The sequence below is a fragment of the Sciurus carolinensis genome, chromosome 13 (genome assembly GCF_902686445.1).
Source record: "Sciurus carolinensis chromosome 13, mSciCar1.2, whole genome shotgun sequence".
Taxonomy (NCBI): Eukaryota; Metazoa; Chordata; class Mammalia; order Rodentia; family Sciuridae; genus Sciurus; species Sciurus carolinensis.
The window spans coordinates 63,526,931-63,547,257 of NC_062225.1; the positions used below are offsets into that span (position 1 = coordinate 63,526,931).

Below are 20,327 nucleotides of genomic sequence, written 5' to 3' on the forward strand. Positions count from 1 at the left end.
CTATGATTCTAGTCATCCATACTTGAAAAAAAAATTATTTTTACTGCTTTGTCCATGTCATTATATTGTTTCTAGAAATAATAAAGAAGCTCATATTTCTTTTATATCTATTACCCATGCTCAAAAGGGAGCACATTAAGGTTTATAAGTAAATTTTTTTATTCATTTAATGTTTTGAGTTCCTAATTGCAAACCAGGAACTATTTATGGAAATTCACGAGAATGAAACACAACTACTTTCATGGAACTTATATTCTTATAGAGAAGATAGAGAAGCAAGATAAATAAAATATAGATTAAAAGCAGAATTCTCTAAGAGGATAGATTCTTTTAACTTATTTGTGTAGGTTGGACCTTTTAAAAATAGTTCATTCAAATCCAGATTTCTTTGCTTTGTTTGGGATTGAATAGGTTCTCACATGTGGCATCTGATTCCCACACTATGTTAAAAAAATCTGAGTCTAGGCAAAGAAGGGTATGGCTGAGCTGAACAATGTTTGCATTTGGGGAGTGGTGATTTTTCTTTTTTTGATGAAGGGATATGGTAGAAACTGGACGTGTAAGTGTTGATGTATGGAGAATATCAGAAACAGATGGGGAAAGTAAAGGAGCATTGTTATGAAACACATCTCTGGGTGGTCTTATAGGTAATGGGGAAAGCACAGATGGATTTTTTAGAAGGACAGTGGCATGATTACATTTCTTGTGAAAATTAGCTGTAAGAAGAAAAGAATGGGTTGGAGTACAGAAAGGAGGTGCAAGAACATTTGGAGCATCTAAAATATAGACCAGAGGCAGGACCACCAGTTGTGGTTTATCCTCAGGAAGGGTGCTTTATGAAGCACAGTTTCATTGTATGTACTGTGAATGAGTTGTGCCTTGTGGCAGCCTTGTAACCGTCAGAGATGAGGGCCTTTAGTTGAACTTATTGAAACCTGAAGAAAACAGATAGAGAATTTTATGATTTATAAGACTGGTAACCTAGTAGAGATGGGAGTTTTGTGGAATGATTGTAGATTATTTAAAGTTTGAGGCTGTATCATATTACATTACGGTCTGGCGACTTTTGTTTGCTATTTTTTTCATAAATTGTTTCATTCCTCATTGATTCTGCTTTGAAACATTTTCTTTCCACCATTAATTTGGGCTTTATAATCTGTTTTGGACTAGATATTCAGGCTTATCAGAAGTATTTCTGAAACAGCTTTTTCCTTTGTGATATAAGACATCTTGACATCTGTGAGAGGTATTCATTTATGTCCCAGATTTAATTTTCTAGATAAACTGCCTTATGGTATATTAACTGTTATATTATTTCTTATTTATTTGTGGTGCTGGGGATTGAATCCAAGACCTGTGCATATTAGGAGAACATTCTACCACTGAGCTGTACCTCTAGCCCCATATATTTAATTATAATACTATGGCCGTGTAGTTTTAATTAAAACACTGTGTGTGTATGGAAAATTTTAATCTACCCCAAAATAAAGAAAATAGCATTATGAACCCCAGTGTACTTACCAACATTTTGCTGGTCTTCTTTCATCTGTTTTCTGTGTATGTATGTGTGCCTTTTGAAATATTTTAAGGCAAATGCCAGTCATATCCTTTTACCACAAATATTTGAGTAACTAACAGATAAGGATTCTTGCAACTGTTTCTTAACTATGACATCATTTATATTAGACAATCATATTTATCCCAATTGATAATGCATTCTGGGTTCAGATTTCTGTTCATTTCAAATAAGGCTTTTTTTTTCAGTTGGATTGTTTGAATCAGGTTCCAAACAGACTTTGTTATTTTTAAAGTCTCATGTTTTAAAGACAACAAGGTATTATGAAAACATTTAGTATAAGCTCTACCAAGAGAGGAATACTCTTTTGACAGTCATTCTTTCTAGAACTTAATTTTACTTTTCTATGTAAGAAGATATTAAAATAGCTGTTATCTATTTTTTGTTTTACATTATAGGAAATCTTTCCCAAGGAGGGAAAAGTGGTTGTGACTCTACTTACCTAGAATCCTAGAGGGGAAATTTGCACTGACTTGAGAAACTTAAGGTTTGAGGGAAACTGCATCACTATAGAAACCCACACAGGATTTAGGACCACTTTTTTTTAACTACTTGGATGATGTTACATTGTGTATTTTATCTCTTTGGACTTACCTTCCTCATCTGTAAAATATGGAATGGATAATATTTTTAGTTTTTTTTCCCCCCCCCTTATTTTTGTGTGTTTTATTTTACATTTATCTTTGACTTTAACAGGATTCTCAAAGTTGGATTGGTGGAAACAATGAACCATTGACTGGCTTTACTTGGCGAGGTGGTTGTGAAAGAGAAACAACAGGCATACAAGTGTGGAATGAAGTATTTGTGATTGACAGACCTAATGGAACAAAAGTAAAATTTTACTTATACTTTTCTATTTTTATCTCCTATATATATTTTTTGAGCTATTTTCTGTTGCAAAAAATCAAAACTACATGGAATTTAATGTCTGGTAACTTTAATGTACAGATTTTTACATTAAAATATATAGAGTATGAGTATTCTTGATTTAATTATTGCTTTTGAAATTTATCACTTAATGTATGATTTTTATATTCGTTTTTGGTGACTGTTTACTAAGTATGCTAAACTTTTGAATTCCTAGGTGGCTGTGCTGCTAATGGATACCCAGGGTGCCTTTGATAGCCAGTCAACTATTAAAGACTGTGCAACTGTATTTGCTCTGAGCACTATGACCAGCTCTGTGCAGGTGAGACATGAGATTAAGTGATGTCATCAGTTCATATGATCCTAGTACCTTCAGCTTCTCCTCAAAATGTCTTTTGGTTGAAGAAAAATAATTTTTTATTTTTTCTAATTAGTTATATATGACAGAATGCATTTTGACACATTGTACACAAATGGAGCATAACTTCTCATTCTTCTAGCTGTACATAGTTCTGAGTCACACCAGTAGTGTAATCATACATGTATATAGGGTAATAATGTCTTATTCTATCGTCCTTCTCATCCCTACCGCCCCACCCCTTCACTCACTCCCCCTCTGCACAATCCAAAGTTCCTTCATCTCCTGCACACCGCAATATGGTTTAGCATCTACTTATCAGAGAAACATTTGGCTTTGGTTTTTTGGGATTGGCTTATTTCACTTACCATGATATTCTCTAGTTCCATCCATTTACCTGCAAATATCATAATTTCATTCTTTAAGACTGAGTAGTACTCCATTGTGTATATGTCTATATTTTGAAGAAAAAATTTAATACAATTAAAATTAAAGAGCACTGTTTACATTTCTTACTGGCTATTTACATTTCCATGCTTGGTGTTCTGACCCGTAATGTGAACTTTTGTATTTTGGATAGTTAACAAAGGAAGCAATAGACCAGAAACCAGTTTCTTTGAATTTTTCATTGTAGAATCTATGCTTTCTTTTCTTTTTTAAAAGAGAAAGGTATTGCATGTTAACTGTAGGAAATCAGTTATACGGTTGCCAGATATAGTAAGTGTAGAGAATATGCTTGTAGTTTTGCAAAACAAAGAACAAGTATTAAACTTACAAGTGTTTTTTTGTATTTGATGTCAATGACAACTAGTATTTGATTATTTGAATTAAAGTAGACAGAAGCATAAGTATTAATTCATATTTAATTTAAGAAACCTAAGTGATATTTTTATAAACTAGGAATGTATAGTACAGGACCAGTTTTATTTAGAAAAGGGTAAAATTCCTTCTATTTTTCACTTGTACTCTTTTAATTTGTTTAGTGTTCTATCAAGTTCTAGTTTCTTCAAGTTAGGCCATTTCTGTATAATTTAGACAGTTTGTTCTGAATTAAACCAACACATTTCATTACTTTTTCATTTCTAAGATTATCTGTGCTTATATCTCTCATTGAAAAGTTTTGAAGATGGTTTGTTAGGTCCGGTTGATGATAGTACATAAAAAAGTATGTTGTGAATATCCTCCCAAGATAAGAAATGTTCCTTATTGATAGTGGTTTATAAGTAATACTGTCACAGTATCTTGAAACTTTTGTAATGCTTTCCAATAATAACTGGAACATACAACCAGTCTCTGTAAGCTCCCATTTCCCTTCTTTCTCAGTTTGAAGTACCTAGGTGTCAGAGTGGAAAGAAGGATATTAAGATGAGCTAAAAAAGGACTACTTTTCAGCCTTATAGGGCTGGGGATAATGGCCATTACCCACTAAGTGATACTATCTCTTTTTCCTTTTTCTTTTACTTTTTTTCTCTGCTTTTGCAAAATGGCACAGTTGGAATAGCATAGAAGCCATGTCTTCATGCTTGCCTTATCATAGTGTAGTCCCTCAAGTTAGCTGGCAGTAGCCCTTGCTTTAAATTATAATGAGAGAGTGTCTTAAAATATATCTCTGGGGTTCTCTTGTTTATTTATTCAACTTTTTGATGTTAGAAATCTGGTTTTGGACAGTAACTTAAAACCTACTTAGCCACTTTCTTATCTGTAAAGTGAAAGTTTTACCCATTTTGCCTATGTCACAGGTGGCTGTTGTTAAGAGATCTAAATAAGATAATGCATAAAGTGCTTTGTAGATTCTAAAAAAACAAGATGATTAAAATATCTATTAATGCTTTCTTCTTGACCTTTGGGGTTAGTTTTCTTTCCTTAAATAAATTCTGACTGATATATCAGTAACAAATTGATCTTGTCATTTATTCTTTCAACAAATTATTAGCACCTGTTAAATCCAGGGTAGTATTCTAAGTACTAATGATCTAAGATAAACAAGTTTCCATCTTTCTTTGTGACCTGGTCCTGACAATGAGAGGATCTGGACCTGTTTTCTAAAAGCTAAGGCCTACTGGATGGATATAGTCATACTGTCAGGTTTACTTTAAAGTTTAATTACCTCAGGCATTTATCACTTTTTAAAAATACTCTTTAGAATTAATTAGTGACTTGAATATCATTTTAGGTTTGCTGATTTACATCAAGTGTATGTATTCTCAATCTCCAAGTTCATCTAGATTATCATTTATTTGCTGTTAGAACAAATTGTTTTCTGAGTACCCCTATTTACTTAGATATAAGTAAATTATATATTAGATATAATATATATTAGCAGTATATATTAGATATATTAGCAGTATGCCCACTCTTCTCCTATAATAGCCTGAGTTCTCTTCTGAAGCTCTTTCTTGGAAGGACCGGACCTAACCTTTTCTCCAATTTCTCTTACCTGAGTGTACTTTAAAACCTCTATTATGGTTCTGGTCTATGTGCCTTGGAAAGCCTCCAGAAAATTCTGGACAGGGCAAGAGTGCCACCTGCTGTTACTTTTATTAGTTTCCAGAGTCTGCTAAAATTTTTCTGTTAAAATTGTTTAGACTGATGAGTTTTAAGTAAAAAAGAATTGCAGTAGATCAAAGTTAGATGAGATTCCCTCTGATCAGTTATATACTCTACCAGGGAGGAATTTATTTTTGTAGAAATTTTGCCCCTCACATTCTCCAGTTTGGAAAAATGGTGTATAAATAACCTTTACTCTTTTTTTTTTTCCTTAAATTATTATGACATTAAATTTTGAGGAGAAAAAGAAACTTACATAATATATTTAAAAAATTTTTTTTTACTTTTTAAAACATTTGTTCTAATTGTCATACATGACAGTGGGATGCATTTTGACACATCATACATAAATGGAGTATAACTTTTCATTCTTGTGGTTGTACATAATGTAGATAGAATCACACTGGTTGTGTAATCATATATGTACATAGGGCATGTCTGATTGATTCTACTATTCTTCCTACCCCCATAACTCCTCCCCTCCCTTCACTCCCTTCTGTCTAATGCATAGTACCTCTATTTTCCCCTAGAGGGCCTCCCATTGTGAAAACATTTGGTCTTTGGTTTTATGGGATTGGCTTATTTTGCTTAGTGTGATATTCTCCAGCTCCATCCTTTGACTGCAAATGCCATGAATGTTCTTCTTTAAGGCTGAGTAATATTCCTTTGTGTATATATTACCACATTTCCTTTATCCATTCATCTGTTGAAGGGCATCTAGTTTGGTTCTATAGTTTGGCTATTGCAATACACTTTTTTTTTTTTTTTTTTTTTTTTGGGGAAATATCTGCCATTTTAGGCAGTGAATATTCATTTATTCATGATTTTTACATATTTTACCATCACTCCTTTCCTCTTAATATCTTATCTGACTATTAGGAAAAAAGAGAAAGTCCTTTCCATATGCCACTGATTAAGGTGGTGGCTGAGTGATTCATTTGTACTGAGGTATAAAATAGCCTTAGATTTCACAAGGAAAATTATACATAAGCTGCGCATTCAAAATAAGATGCTAATAAAACAAAATGAATTTTGTTTTAATAGGTATATAATTTATCTCAGAATATTCAAGAAGATGATCTTCAACACTTGCAAGTATGTATGTCTCAGAATATGTGCTTAAGTATTAAAATTGAATTATGTTATTGTGAGTTTATACTTAGAAGCCTATGATGGAATAACAAAACTGAATATTATATGGCTTAAAACTAACCTATGATTTCTTAACTAGGGAAAATTTCAACATATACCCTATGTGTTAGAAAATTAAATACTTAGCTTTCAGATGATATTAAAAGTTCTGACAGCTTATGCTCTGATATAGAACAGTTTTAAATATCTTCTGTCATTTTCCCTGGGGACATTAGTTTAAATAACTTGATTTAATAGTTATTCACAGAGTATGGAAGACTTGCAATGGAAGAAATCTACCAGAAACCATTTCAGGTAAGTAAGTGTTTTCTCATTTTAAAAGATTGACTTATGACTTATTGACTTATAACTTCGGAGACAGGATATTACAACAAACTCATTTGTAGCAACTGAATCAGTGGAGTTGAAACTGACCATTGGTAGTGTTATCACCAATTTAATACCAGTATGAGGCCAACAGAGTAGGAAATAGAACAAACAAATCTAGATTGATTCTTTTTAAAAATTTTTTATTTTTAGCTGTAGATAGACACAATATCTAGCTATTTATTTATTTATTTATTTATGTTGTGCTGAGAATTGAACTCAGTGCCTCACACATGGTAGTAGAGTGCTCTACCACTGAGCCACAACCCCAGCCCTTAGATGAGAAGTTTAAGACAGTCATATCACATTTCTTTTATAGATGATATACTACTACAAAATGTTATAGGTCTATTTTTTAACTTTGCAAAGATATACACACTTATTTTAGTAATTTAAACAATATGGCATTATGTAGAGTAAAAAGTGAAATTCTTTTAAAATTACTTCCAACTACTGTAATATAACTTCTCTTTCCAGAAATAATGGTGGGTTTCTTTTTTGTGGTATGTTACAAGTTGAAGTTAGTCCGTTACTCTTTATTTTGGTTCAATATGAAAATGTTCTAGGTAGTTTATTTTTCAAATCAACTACAATTTGCAGGTTGCCATTAATACTGTTGGGTCAGTTGCAGTTAGGGTGGGGACGAATGACTGCTGTGATTGCTCATCAGTGTGTGAAATCCTTCCTCTCTGATAGCATTGCTAGTGATTATTAGTGGTAGTGGGTTTACATTGATTCTGTCTCATTTTTGTCTTGCTGTTCTGGTTAAAACAGTCTTATGAAATGATTGGGCAGGTTTATGACTTCCTTTTATGTATATGGTCAAAATATATTATCTATGAGATTTTCTGAAATAGGGTAATTTTACCACCCAGGAGACATTTGTCCATGTCTGGAGACATTTTTGGTTGTCATAGTTTTGGGGAGGTTAATGCTACTGGTATGTAGTGCATAGAAGCCAGAAATATTGTTCAGAATCCTACAGTGCACAGGACAGACACGCATAATTAAGGATTATCTGATCCAAAATGTCGGTAGCGCTGAGGTGGAGAAACTTATCTGTATGAATTAAAAAACATTCTGTGAAAATAGTGGTATTAACATCAAATCTATAATCAGCATAGAATTAGCCATCTTGATTTGGTTTGTCTTGTAATTATACAACCTTGATTTAAAATTATGATCTAAATACCTGGCTATGCCTTTTGTTCCTTTTTAAAATCATATATTATTGCTTGGGTGACTTTTCTTATGTAGTCAAATTCAAGTGGAGGTGATTACTTGGTACAGGGGTTGAGTATGTTTTTGGGCCCTTAATATAACCACGAGTAATTTTAACCATTTAGTTACTTTAACTTCTTTAGGGGAGAAAGGAGGTTTTAATTATTAACGTTATGGTTTTTCTTAAGATTTTTAAAAAAATGTTTTATATTTTTTCTGTGTATAGACATTAATGTTTTTGATTCGAGATTGGAGTTATCCTTATGAACATTCATATGGTTTGGAAGGTGGAAAACAATTCCTTGAAAAGAGATTGCAGGTAAGCCCCATTTCCTGGAGGGGAGAGCACAAGCACCTCACCAGACAAAGGGATGGGCTGCCTGGTCTGTGCTTACAATGTCAGTCACTAACTGTATGTACATAAGTGGTTACGTGTATTTTCTCCCCAGAACAAATTGTCCCTCAGTAAATAAATATTCAAAGGATCAACCTTCCCACCTTTCCTTCTTCCCCACCTTCCTTTACCCCTCTCTACTTTCCTCCTTCCCCTTACCTCTTCCTCCATTCATTCCTTCCTTTTATTCATTCTGGGGATTCTACCCCCAGCATGTCTGGCAAGTGCTCTATTAATAAGATATTTTTCCAGCCCTATTTTGATTTTTATTTTGAGACAGGATCTTGCTAAGTTGTCCAGGCCAGCCTCAAGAAGTTTGATATCCTCCTACCTTAGCTTCCTGAGGGTCAACATTTTTAAAGGAGATTTTGATCCACTTAGAATATTCACTAGTCTCTTTCTAAGCTCAGCTTCTCAACATTTAGCACAGGCTGGTTAATGTTTATGTATTCAACATAGATGATATGAGAACCCCTCTCCAAGGAATACTATCTTATACTATCTGTGATAGAGTGACAGCATCTAGAGCTAGAAAAGGGATTTTAAGCATTATCTGGTTCAGCCTTTTTCTCTTTTTTTTCCTTCATATTTTTTATTGGAGCATTATAATTATATGCAGTGGTGGGATTTGCTGTTACATATTTGTGCATGCACACAATGTAACAATATAATTTGGCCATTGTCATTCTCCAGTATTTCCTCTTTCCCTCTCCTCCTTTGTCCCCTTGTTCCCTATCCTCTGATCTACTGATTTCCCTTCAAATTTCATGAGACACATTCCACACCTTTCTTCTCCTTTTTCCTTTCTAGCTTCCACAGATGAGAGAAACAAACGACCCTTCTGAGTTTGGCTTCTTTTGCTTAATGTAATGTTCTTAAGTTTGATCCATTTTCCTGCAAATGACATAATTCCATCTTCCTTATGGCTGAATAAAATGTCATTTTGTATTACACTACATTTTCTTTATTCATTCATCCACTGATGGATACCTAGGCTAGTTCCATAGTTTGTCAGCCTTCTTTTCTTATACAGAGTGAAACTGGGGCCTGGAAAAGTGACCTGCTTATGGTTACTTAACTAATTATTGATAACTGAATATAGGATCCAAGTGTTCTCACTCCTTTCTGATATGCCACATGAAGGCATTCCTGGAAAATAACCTCACCAACAAGATCATCATCCTTTATCCCTAAAGTACCCTCCTATCGAAATAATTAGGAAACCTGCAGGTCAGATAGTTACAGGCTACCATCTACTAACATACACAAAAGATACATAGAGATCCCTTTATTCATATAGTAGGCGAATAAGATTTTATTCTCTGAGAATGATGCATTTGGTTTCTCAATCACATTCAAAGACTTGTGGTATAGTTTGATTTTCTTATTCCTAAAATGAGATTAAGACCAGTTCTTCACTCTTGGATTATTATATTAGAAAGGCAAAAAAAAAAAAAAAGAAAGGCATTTTCAGCTCCTTCAGATATTTGCATTTATCACAGCTTTTTTTCTGGTTTGTTCAGAAGAAATTAACAGAGTATATCTGAATTAGGTACCTCAAAGCAAGATGGATTTTAAACTTCTAATTGAAGTCATGCATGTATTCAGGAGGTTGCTCAGGTCATGTGTGTAGTTTGATAAATTAGTACAAAATGAATGTAGTGTTGAAGCTACCCAGAAGCACCCACCTCCATGTGCTTTCTTATCCCCACCCAAATCTCTACCATTATCCTTTTAACAGGCTTTGTTTTTGTACTTCATATGAATACAAGCACTTATAGATATGTTCTTTTGTGTCTACAATTTTTGCCCCAATATTTTTTTAACTTTTAACTTTTATTTGTTTTAATTAGTTGTACATGACAGTAGAATGCATTTATACCAATATTTCGCTTCTGAGTTTAAACCATGTTGTTGCATGTAGTTTAGTTCATTTATTCTCATTGCTATATAACATTTCACTGATGGAATAGACAACTGTTTTTCTATTCCGTTGTTGGAGATTTAGGTGGTTTCCAGGTTTTAATTATGAATAGCACGTTTTGTTAGAATGGCCATCGAGAAGAACCTTTAGAAGAGTATGTGAATTACTTCTAGATGAGTTAATAATTATCCAAAATGTTTCTAAGGTTTTCTTCCAGAAAATAAACAGTGGTCTGTCTTTTCAAAGCTCTGATAGCTAGCATAAATCATAGATAATCACTTAAAGAGAGCCCTAAAATACTATTTTTAAGATAGTTGGGACTATACTGGAGCTTTTTGACTTGGATCTTATTCTGATCAGGGGCTAATCTTTTTATTGAAGGCATATGAGTATTTTTTTTTTTTTTGTTTCATTTTGTTTTGTTTTATTTTAACATTATAAATACTTATAAATATTATAAATAAATAAAGGTAAATCAATTTATAAGTTATATCCACAACTTGTTATTCAGACATAAGATACTATCATTGATTATTATTTGTATTTTTTTGGTATCTCAGGCAGCTTACTTAGGAAAAAACATTTCTGGTTTTAAGAAAATGTAAGGTCTTTATCGAAGTGTTCAGAAATGGGCCTTTAGAACCATCTAAGTTGAATGTACATACATGAGAGTATGCATGTTAATTTTCTTTTTTAACATTAAAATTTTTTTCTTTCTCTTTGCACCATCACCCTGTCTCTTTCTGCCCTCAGGTAAAACAAAATCAACATGAAGAGCTACAGAATGTAAGGAAGCACATTCACAATTGTTTCTCAAATCTGGGTTGCTTCCTTTTGCCACATCCTGGTCTTAAAGTTGCAACTAATCCTAGTTTTGATGGGAGATTGAAAGGTAGGAATTCCCATTCTTGCTAAAATCAAGTTTTTTCAAATACATAATTCCTTAAAGTTCCTGTCTTAATTGTTAGAGGACATAATGATGTATGAATAATAATGTGATTGGAATGCGCTCAGTGTTGTTTCTCTAGCTTTTATTGGTTTGTTTGCAACCATCTAGCATATTGATTAACCTATTTTATAATGTGTTTTTTTGCTCTGAACTGAAGTCTTGAGAATTTGGAAGTCTGAATACATCTTAATATTTCATCTAATTGCAGTCTGCTAAAAAGCTTTAACCATTTTATTATATTGATGTAATCAGGCTTAAATTTCTCTGTTTCATAGTTGATAGTGTAAGTTTTCATGTTTGTTTTAGAATTAATTTGTGTGTTGACGGCAAGAGTCTTGAGGATTAACGAGTTACGGTATGGCTGGAAAAGCAAAATATAGTATTAAAATTTAATTTAATCTCTTAAATTGTTTGCTTCTTGAAAAGGATATTTTAGTTTTAATAATGCAGAAGTTGTTTTGGTAGTTCACAATTTGAACTAGAAGAATTATGGGGGAGTGTGACAAATGGTATATTAGGGTAGTGGGGAATTTATTTTTTTCCTAAGAGATATGGCACATTTGGATGAACTTTTTACAAAAATGATTCTACTTCAGTGATGATTTGTACTCTATTTCATAAAATAGAACTTTATGAATTCTTATCAATGGGGACTTATTTGTAAATTTATTTTGGACTAATATGTTGACCAATTTCATATTCACCAGATATTGATGAAGACTTTAAACGAGAGCTTCAAAATCTGGTTCCATTGCTGCTTGCCCCTGAAAATTTGGTGGAAAAAGAGATAAGTGGATCTAAAGTCACTTGTAGAGATCTTGTAGAATATTTTAAGGTAGGCAGAATCTTAAATTATTAATTTGACTAGGGTAGAAATGTAGCCAGCTTAGAACTCATCTGTATGTATAAGACGTTTCTTAACCTTTACTTTAAAACAACAACAACAACAAAAGAAAACTTTTGTATTTTTGTGCCTATGGGTGCATTGACATTTAAGGGTACTTAAGAGATAGTAGCAGACTACTTATGTCTTCTAAAAAATGATTTTATTTGTTCACAAAATTATTCTATTTGTTCTCCATCTCTGACGTGGAGAGAAGAGCCATTAATTTATACTGAAAATACTGCTTTGTCATTTGTGAGTGATAATAGGGATTGGAAACATAATTCTGTATCCTGAGTTCTTACAAAAAACATTCCCTCAGACTTAGAATTCTGAGGACTTGATAAGAGCTGTCGAAAGTATCTATTACTGGTTTTTGAGTTCAAATGAATTATTCATTAGTTTTCCCGTGTCTTTGTTATTCTTTAGCTCTTAATAGCTTACCGGCCAGAACAAGACCATTGTAGAGGGTTGTATTATTATTAGTCATTATAGGTAGGTAGGAGGAAACAGTTAACTAAGAGTGTATTTTTGTTCACTTATCAGATGCTTGATCACTTTCATACTATGTTCATTTAGTTATAAATCAATTTTTGAGTCAGAAAGTTGTTGAAAGATTGACCATTGGGGAGAATTAGGGATTACTTTTCATAAAGTGATGGCATTTTATGTATAAAACTTGTACATATGAAATAGAACTTATACAAGTTGGAATTATAAATAGAAACATTTCTCTAGGATATTATTTAGCTACATGTACTTAATAATTTGATAATAGAATTAATTTTGTTGAAATGTGAGTATATGATTTTTAAAGCCTAGAATTTCCTTTTATGGTGCCAATTATTTTTATATTTAATAATTTTTCCTTGGGGAATGTCAAATCAAATTGTGTAACCTACAGTATAATGAATCTTTTGTCTTTTTAGGCTTACATTAAAATTTATCAAGGAGAGGAACTTCCACATCCAAAGTCCATGCTTCAGGTAGAGAAAAAGACTGAGACTCTGTGTTTGTGTGTGTGTTTATGGGATGAGGGGGAATGGGCAGGAGGTTGTACATAACCTTATTTATGAGAACAAATGTCTTGCTTTAAAGAAAAATTCTGGGAATAGCAGTGTGGGGAATGTTCTTTTTTGCATGGAAAATAAATTTTATATGGCAGTATGTGTCATGAGTTCTAAAGTAACTACAGATTGCAGACCTTGAACCTTGTGTAGGCCAATAGGAATAAAGCCCTTGGTACCTTCTCTTTAGATGCTCAAAGTGTAGGAACATTTCTATTGCATAAGATGGTTTAATGTGGGCCTGTCTGAACTAAGCTACTTCTGTTCTTTGAGTCTTTGACAAAGACTGTTGTTTGAAAAAAGGTTTATTTTCATTTGATATTGACTTAGAGCTGCTTCTAGTGAATAGGCTCTACCCCTTTAAATTATGTTCTTTTTTTATGAAATAGTGTTATTTAATCCAGGTTCTATTTTTTAAGACATACTACTTTGGGCAGTTTCTCAGTTTTATAGTGGATTAAATAGTATTTTCTGTAAAACTCATGTAGTAAGCAGTTTTATAGGTTTGAAAGCATGTCTTATGTGAATCTGGTAATGAGAGAACTATGTGTAAGGAAGGAATTCATGATTCCTTGCATCTAGAGACTTAGCGCATTTTAGGCTTGTGTCTATTTATTTTTATCCATTTCCTAAACATGTGGTACTTTCTGAAAACTTCTTTAAGTATGAACCAAAGCAAAATTTAGGCAACTGTTCTTTTAGAAGCCTGCATCATAAACTACTGATGTACCCTCCTAAAGGAAAGGAAAACTTTTAAGTTGATATTTTTTTCTGGTTCAATTTAGACTTGTTCACTATACATAATTCATTGCGTTAATCGGAATTTGTAGAGTCATAGGGTATTTCTTTGCACAATAATGGTATGTTTAATTTTATTTTTCAGGCAACAGCTGAAGCTAATAATCTTGCTGCCGTAGCAGGAGCAAGAGATCTCTATTGCAAAAGCATGGAACAGGTTTGTTACTAAAATTTAAATTTGATACTAGAGTGGGATAGGAGACTTTTGAATTTAAAGTAATTGAGCAAATTAGCGTTCCTTACATATTGTCATATAATTCCACAATTCCCCCATATAATCTCTGTTGAAAACTAAGAATAATTCACATGATTAGAGTGCAAAATTCAGATGGTAAGTTATTCTACTGAAATGTTTTCTGACTTGTGATTCAAAGCACTGTTCTTAATAACTTGCTATAAAAGTAACATTAGCTTAAGGCTAGTAGCAGCTTCTGCCGTAAGCTTGTTCAACCTTTGAAGTTCTGTATCAGTAAGTAATCTTTTTGAAGTCAGGTATCAAGTGCAGTGTAAAGGTTTTTTTACTTCGCTTTTAGTGGTATTCATATTTGGAAAATTACTTGTTTGAGTCAAACATGTAAGAAATAATAGGCTATAATAATCTGAAAATATTACATACAAATTTAAAACTAAATTGTATTAAGTGGTTTAATACTATGAGCAGCGAACTTCTTTCAAGGGTTAATTATTTCTAGTGTTAATTACCTCTCCTACTGTAATTTTGTCTGTACAGGTATGTGGTGGTGACAAGCCTTACATTGCACCTTCAGATCTGGAGCGAAAACACTTGGATCTCAAGGAAGTAGCACTTAAACAATTTCGTTCTGTGAAAAAAATGGGTGGAGATGAGTTCTGCCGTCGTTATCAGGACCAGCTTGAAGCTGAAATTGAAGAAACCTATGCAAATTTTATAAAGCACAATGATGGCAAAAATATCTTCTATGCTGCTCGTACTCCTGCCACACTGTTTGCAGTCATGTTTGCTATGTATATAATCTCAGGACTGACTGGCTTCATTGGCCTAAACTCTATAGCTGTCTTGTGTAACCTTGTCATGGGGTTAGCACTGACATCCCTTTGTACTTGGGCATATGTTAAATACTCTGGGGAGTTCAGAGAAATTGGAACAATGATTGATCAGATTGCTGAAACACTATGGGAACAGGTTGGTATCTTTTGGTTTTTCAGTGACTAATCTCATTTTCTCTATGACTCCCTCCATTCCCCCCCTTCCCTTGCAGTGTTTACACATCTACATACCTACTTTGTGTTACATGATAAAAATATGTTTTCTGTTTTGTGTGGATGCGGATGTACTAATTGAAGATTTCTTTTTCTTTAAAGTCATAATGTATTTTGGTTAGCCTAAATCTGTAATATTCTCAGGATAGATTCTTAGTTAAGTTATAGGCCTGATTTTGCCAGTCAGTGGGCAGAACCAGGATCTCTAATAAAATTTTTTTGTTTGAGAAAAGAAAATATAATCAATGAATAGTTTTAAAGGTAAGGAAAAGAAGTTTGGAAGTACAGTCATGCTTTTGGAAAGAAAAAGAAGTTTCTTACTAATACAACCAAGAAGCAGTGCAGGAAAAACATTGGATGACAGACAGGTCTTCATTGCCTTCCATGAAGAAAGTGGTGATTTATTGATGTACCACAAGAACAATCCCAGGGATTTTTTTCCAAAGAAACTTTGACATCTGTACCATGGAAATACTAAAGGACAAAGCAAAGCATCATGAGCTGAAAACCAACCTCAGTCATAATCTTTTACCTCAAACCCCAATTCAGACTCAGGCTGTGAACTCTTGCCCAGCAAGTATCTACTAAGGAGTGCCTTTTAATATATCTGCTACCTGTATGTTGGAATTGCCTGTTTAAAGATAATTCTCCTTAAGGATGTCATTAAAATGATCATCGTGAAATATCTGAACGTCATGTCAAGGACCAGAATGAAATCTGAGGTTATTATCAATGAACAATGTGATAGGCATTTTTGTATGCTCCTTCTGGCTCAGTAAGGTGTTGAACCTATTTAGAGATTTAGGGTTTGCAGGTGCATGGTTGTTTTGCCTTTAAAAGACTGAAGAAGTAGACCATTTTTTGAAGAAAGTTGATTGGATATAGACTTTTCTTGTAATAAGGTCATTATGACCCAACTGTGTTAATTTGGGTTTTGTCTTTTCTCTTTAGAAAAGTACTTTATTTATTAAGATCTGATTGGAAGTTTGTGTTGGGATATTTGTTAAAATTTAGAATTTGATTTCTTATAAATCTTACTACTTCATGGTCCTTTGATAACTGCTAAAGAGAAGATGGATTAAAAACTATCACCACCTCACTTTTTAAAAAAAGTATGATCTGCATTAACATTTTGAACCATTACTGATTTTTTTGCAACATGAATTTCAATAATTTTACATTGTCTTTTTTTAAAAAAACACTGATCTGTTCAGCATTGATTATAGAATTTCACAGGTGCCATATTACAAAACAATTAAATGGAAGAATCTGAGTTATGGAAAATTATTTTCAGTAGTATTGTTGAGGTAAGGTTCTCACTAGTCAGAGAAGATCTGTGCTGTGTCAACAAACCTTGTCTAAAATTTATTGCATTTCTCTTTTCTTTTGCTTCAGAGGAGTCCCAGGAAGGTGAGAAACCTACAGTCTCAAATTCTTGTAGTCGTAAACTCTTTAGCATCAAGGCACTATGAGTCATTCTCCTAACAAATCACTCCATGTTTTAGGTGTTTTCCAAACTGTTTGAAGTTACTAGACGTCGAATGGTTCATCGTGCTCTTTCATCAGCACAGCGACAGAGACTGTCATCCAACAATAACAAGAAGAAAAATTAGACAGTATTTTTAACTTTTTTCTCTATCTGAAGTGTTCACACTTATACATGTAGGACAATAAGCAGGACCGTCTGGGCCGGTCTGCATAAATGCTGTATACATACCAGATTTGATGCTGCATATAGGGTATGGAATTGCACATCCATCTCATAGGATTTGTAAATGGTTTGAATAAGAGGAAAGTAATTTTTGTTGCATTATAAAATGTCTAAATGCATTATTTGTATCATCATAACTTTTTTTTTTTGGGAGAAACATCTTTTTATTTCTCACATTCCTGGTTATTTTTGTCATTGCTTTGAATTGAATTTTTATATCTATTTTTATATGTAACTCTTTTTTTACCTCATGTTTTGTTTGTTTTGCACATTTCTCATACCACAGGTATTGAAGCCCCTGGGTGATAATTTGATGGAGGAAAACATAAGGCAGTCTGTAACAAACTCTATCAAAGCAGGCCTGACTGACCAGGTGTCTCATCATGCCAGATTAAAGACAGACTGACAGTTCATCTCCTCATGGACTCCACTCTCCCTTTTTTCATGCTTGCTGTACAATGAGAACTCAAATAAAAATAAACCAAAGTTTACAATCAACTGTAGAAGTAGTTTAGTATAACTGGCTTCACAGATGGCTGCCACAGAGTGTGAAAATTGTTTGTTGGTTTTAAGCATTCATTTAAAGACTCCTTAGACCTGGAGATTGGCTGAGGAGCATTAGTATATCATGCACATTTGTGCCATGTTTAATTCTTTTTTTTTTTTTTTTTTTCTTCTTCTTTTTACTTAATCTAATGTTAGTGAAATTTGTCTTATGTAAAAGGATATTTCAGGGAAATATTTTAAGAAATCTATTTAGAGTCTCTTTAATACAGCGTCCCATTGAAATTTTAATTTTTAAAGAATTTATGAATCACTGTATCAAGAATCAGATCGGAATGACAATGAAGCCTTTATTGAGCCACTACATTAAAGTATATATTGCTTTACTGCCTTCAATACCAGTATTACATAAATGCATGTATCAGAAATTTCACAAAAATTACATGGCAACTCTTATAGCTGAGAAAGTTATTCTGAGGTGTACATTTGTCTTGCCTTTTTAAATTTATAAACCTGCCCTAAAAGGAGATGCATATCTGGGAAACTGAACTGTCTTTTTGCAGTTTAGCCTTCATGTACATAAAATATGCCATTAATTTTATTGGGGGAGAAATTCCATCCAAAAATGTTGCCTACAGCTATGAGTTAAGAGTGTCTGTACAGTGTGTAGCTTTTATTTTCTAAAATCACAGATAGGGCATGTATATGAATTATAAATATATAAATACGATTTTGTATTAAAAGTTTTGTAGTTTATGGCAAAATCTGGTTCTGTGGTAGGCTAATAAGTACAGTTCCTGTGAAAGGAATGTTTGTGGCTCACGTCAGTGTGTGAATGCATAGACAATTTGAAGTTTTTGATATATTTGTGATATTTATCTTCCTTGAGCACTGCAATCTCACCCCTCCCCCCCCAAGGGAATTCAATGGGAATGTTTATTGTGACTTGTCCTCTGTTGCATTTTAAAGTTATTTCCTGTAATTTATTTTCAGTACATAATTAAAAATTTGTTGTATATATAAAATGAAATTTGTGATTCTTTTTTAAGGAATTCTTCAAGTATGTGTTCCACTACATAAACCATATTTGTTTATACTGAAAAGAGCATGAGCAGGAAACACCCAAGTGAGAAATCTAAGGTATTGTACCTTGAAGCTAAGCTTGTAAAGTTGTTTTTCTGTGTCTGTCTATGTAAGAGAAAACTTGTGAGTAGCTTAGGTGTAGCTGAGGCTTATTAATTTCTCCTCCCTCCCTCTATTTTTTTTGGTGCGTGTTAGTGTAGTATATGTAAGGCTGACCTTTTAAAATTACTTTTGTAGCCTTCTTTACAGTAAAACACCTACTAAAGCACTTAGTTTGGTTTTTAAGTAAAAAAAATTCAGATATGGAGTTGCTTGCATGAAAGTTCTAAATTTACTTTGGTTGATAATAGCTTTTCTCCCACCTCCATTCAAATCTTGCTTTTATATGGATTGTATTTGTTTTCCATCTGTATTAAATTGCTGCCTACTCATCTGTTCTTAAACATAAAGAATCCACCTAAAAAGTGTCTCTTTTTATTTCTTTAACCACCCTGTTTTATGAATGCTGTGGACTGTTTTTATGAATGAAAAAATAAAAATTTGTTATATAGTAGCAGTTGTTCTGACATGGAAGACTTAGCTTACCTTTAAAAAAAAAAATTGTGAAATCTAGACCATTCGATTTCTTAGTATTTCTTGTTAGAGATGTTTTCTCCAAAGATGACACAATTCTCTACAGAACTCCAAGAAAGCACTTCCGTTTCAGCTGAAAGGCTCTGAACATTGTTAATCAAGAAGCAATAAAAGGGATTAAAGACAGAGTCAAAATTTTTGAAACACTTTTGGTGTTAGTATATTTTCTGTGGTATAATTTTTAGTAATCTATATCGCAAATTAGGTTTTTAAAAAGATGATTTTCTCAATGACAAACGATTTCTCTTCTTAATTAAGACATGGTTTACTTTTGTGAGAGGGTCAGTCATTTGTGACCCTGCTGTTGAATATGCCTGTCTATTTCTCATGAAAGTAGATGACTGGTCATCCTTGCCTCAAAGAAAATAATCTATTTTAGAATTGAATAGCAGTATTTCACTTTTGAGGGTTATTTTTAGCAAACTCCAAAATGAAGTTTATTTTAATTTCAAAATTGAGCTGGGTGCGTCTAGAGACTTCCCTCTTGATATAGACTGTTAGTTTTAGTTTCATTGCTTCAATATGGGAATAAAAAAAGAGTCTTGGTATTAATATGGGTAAGAACCCATTAAAATACACCATCAAATTTCAGAAAATACTGATATCACCATTCAGTTTTACTCTGTAAATATCCAAAACGGCCTTTCGGAAAGCAATTGCTTAGCCTAAAATAGACTTTTTGATTTGCTGCTTGTCTGCTAGTATAGGTTGCTTAGGTCTTTTGCACACTTTTAGGCTTCACCCTAAAAATTGTAATCTGAATCTCTACCTACTAACTAGACCAGAATTGATGTGTACATTTTAAGTGCTTTTCCATTCGTGTTTATAGTTGTGGGTGATGATGCAAATCTGCTTGGAGAGCTGGCCATTGTGCCTTTGGCAGTCATTTTCTCCTTTGGCAAGAGTTTACAAATCAAATGACTGTCTTACTTGGATTTAATCAGGAACCTCTTCCATAGAACTTGACTTTGGGGATCCTTCAGTTGTTGATTTCCTGGTCAAATAAAGCCAATTTTGGACTTCCCAAAGCAGCATGCATGGAATTGCCACCCTCT

The 20,327-nt window shown here is 33.1% G+C and overlaps 1 protein-coding gene across 2 annotated transcripts in view; it reads left to right on the forward strand.

The window, feature by feature from the left end:
• Positions 1 to 19,106, forward strand: part of Atl2 (atlastin GTPase 2) — a 51,948-nt gene extending 32,842 nt beyond the window's left edge. Inside the window, exons 3-14 of one of the 2 annotated variants that reach the window (XM_047522486.1) lie at positions 2,273 to 2,407; positions 2,661 to 2,765; positions 6,393 to 6,443; positions 6,738 to 6,794; positions 8,314 to 8,406; positions 11,159 to 11,297; positions 12,062 to 12,189; positions 13,167 to 13,223; positions 14,188 to 14,259; positions 14,833 to 15,264; positions 16,737 to 16,751; positions 16,847 to 17,248. In XM_047522486.1, coding sequence (XP_047378442.1) covers positions 2,273 to 2,407; positions 2,661 to 2,765; positions 6,393 to 6,443; positions 6,738 to 6,794; positions 8,314 to 8,406; positions 11,159 to 11,297; positions 12,062 to 12,189; positions 13,167 to 13,223; positions 14,188 to 14,259; positions 14,833 to 15,264; positions 16,737 to 16,751; positions 16,847 to 16,954 — 1,392 coding nt within the window. In that variant the 3' untranslated portion in view covers positions 16,955 to 17,248. Of the gene's footprint in view, positions 1 to 2,272; positions 2,408 to 2,660; positions 2,766 to 6,392; positions 6,444 to 6,737; positions 6,795 to 8,313; positions 8,407 to 11,158; positions 11,298 to 12,061; positions 12,190 to 13,166; positions 13,224 to 14,187; positions 14,260 to 14,832; positions 15,265 to 16,736; positions 16,752 to 16,846; positions 17,249 to 17,338 lie in introns of those variants that run through there. The other variant, XM_047522487.1, reaches the window with a different exon arrangement.
• Positions 19,107 to 20,327: the final 1,221 nt, after the last annotated feature.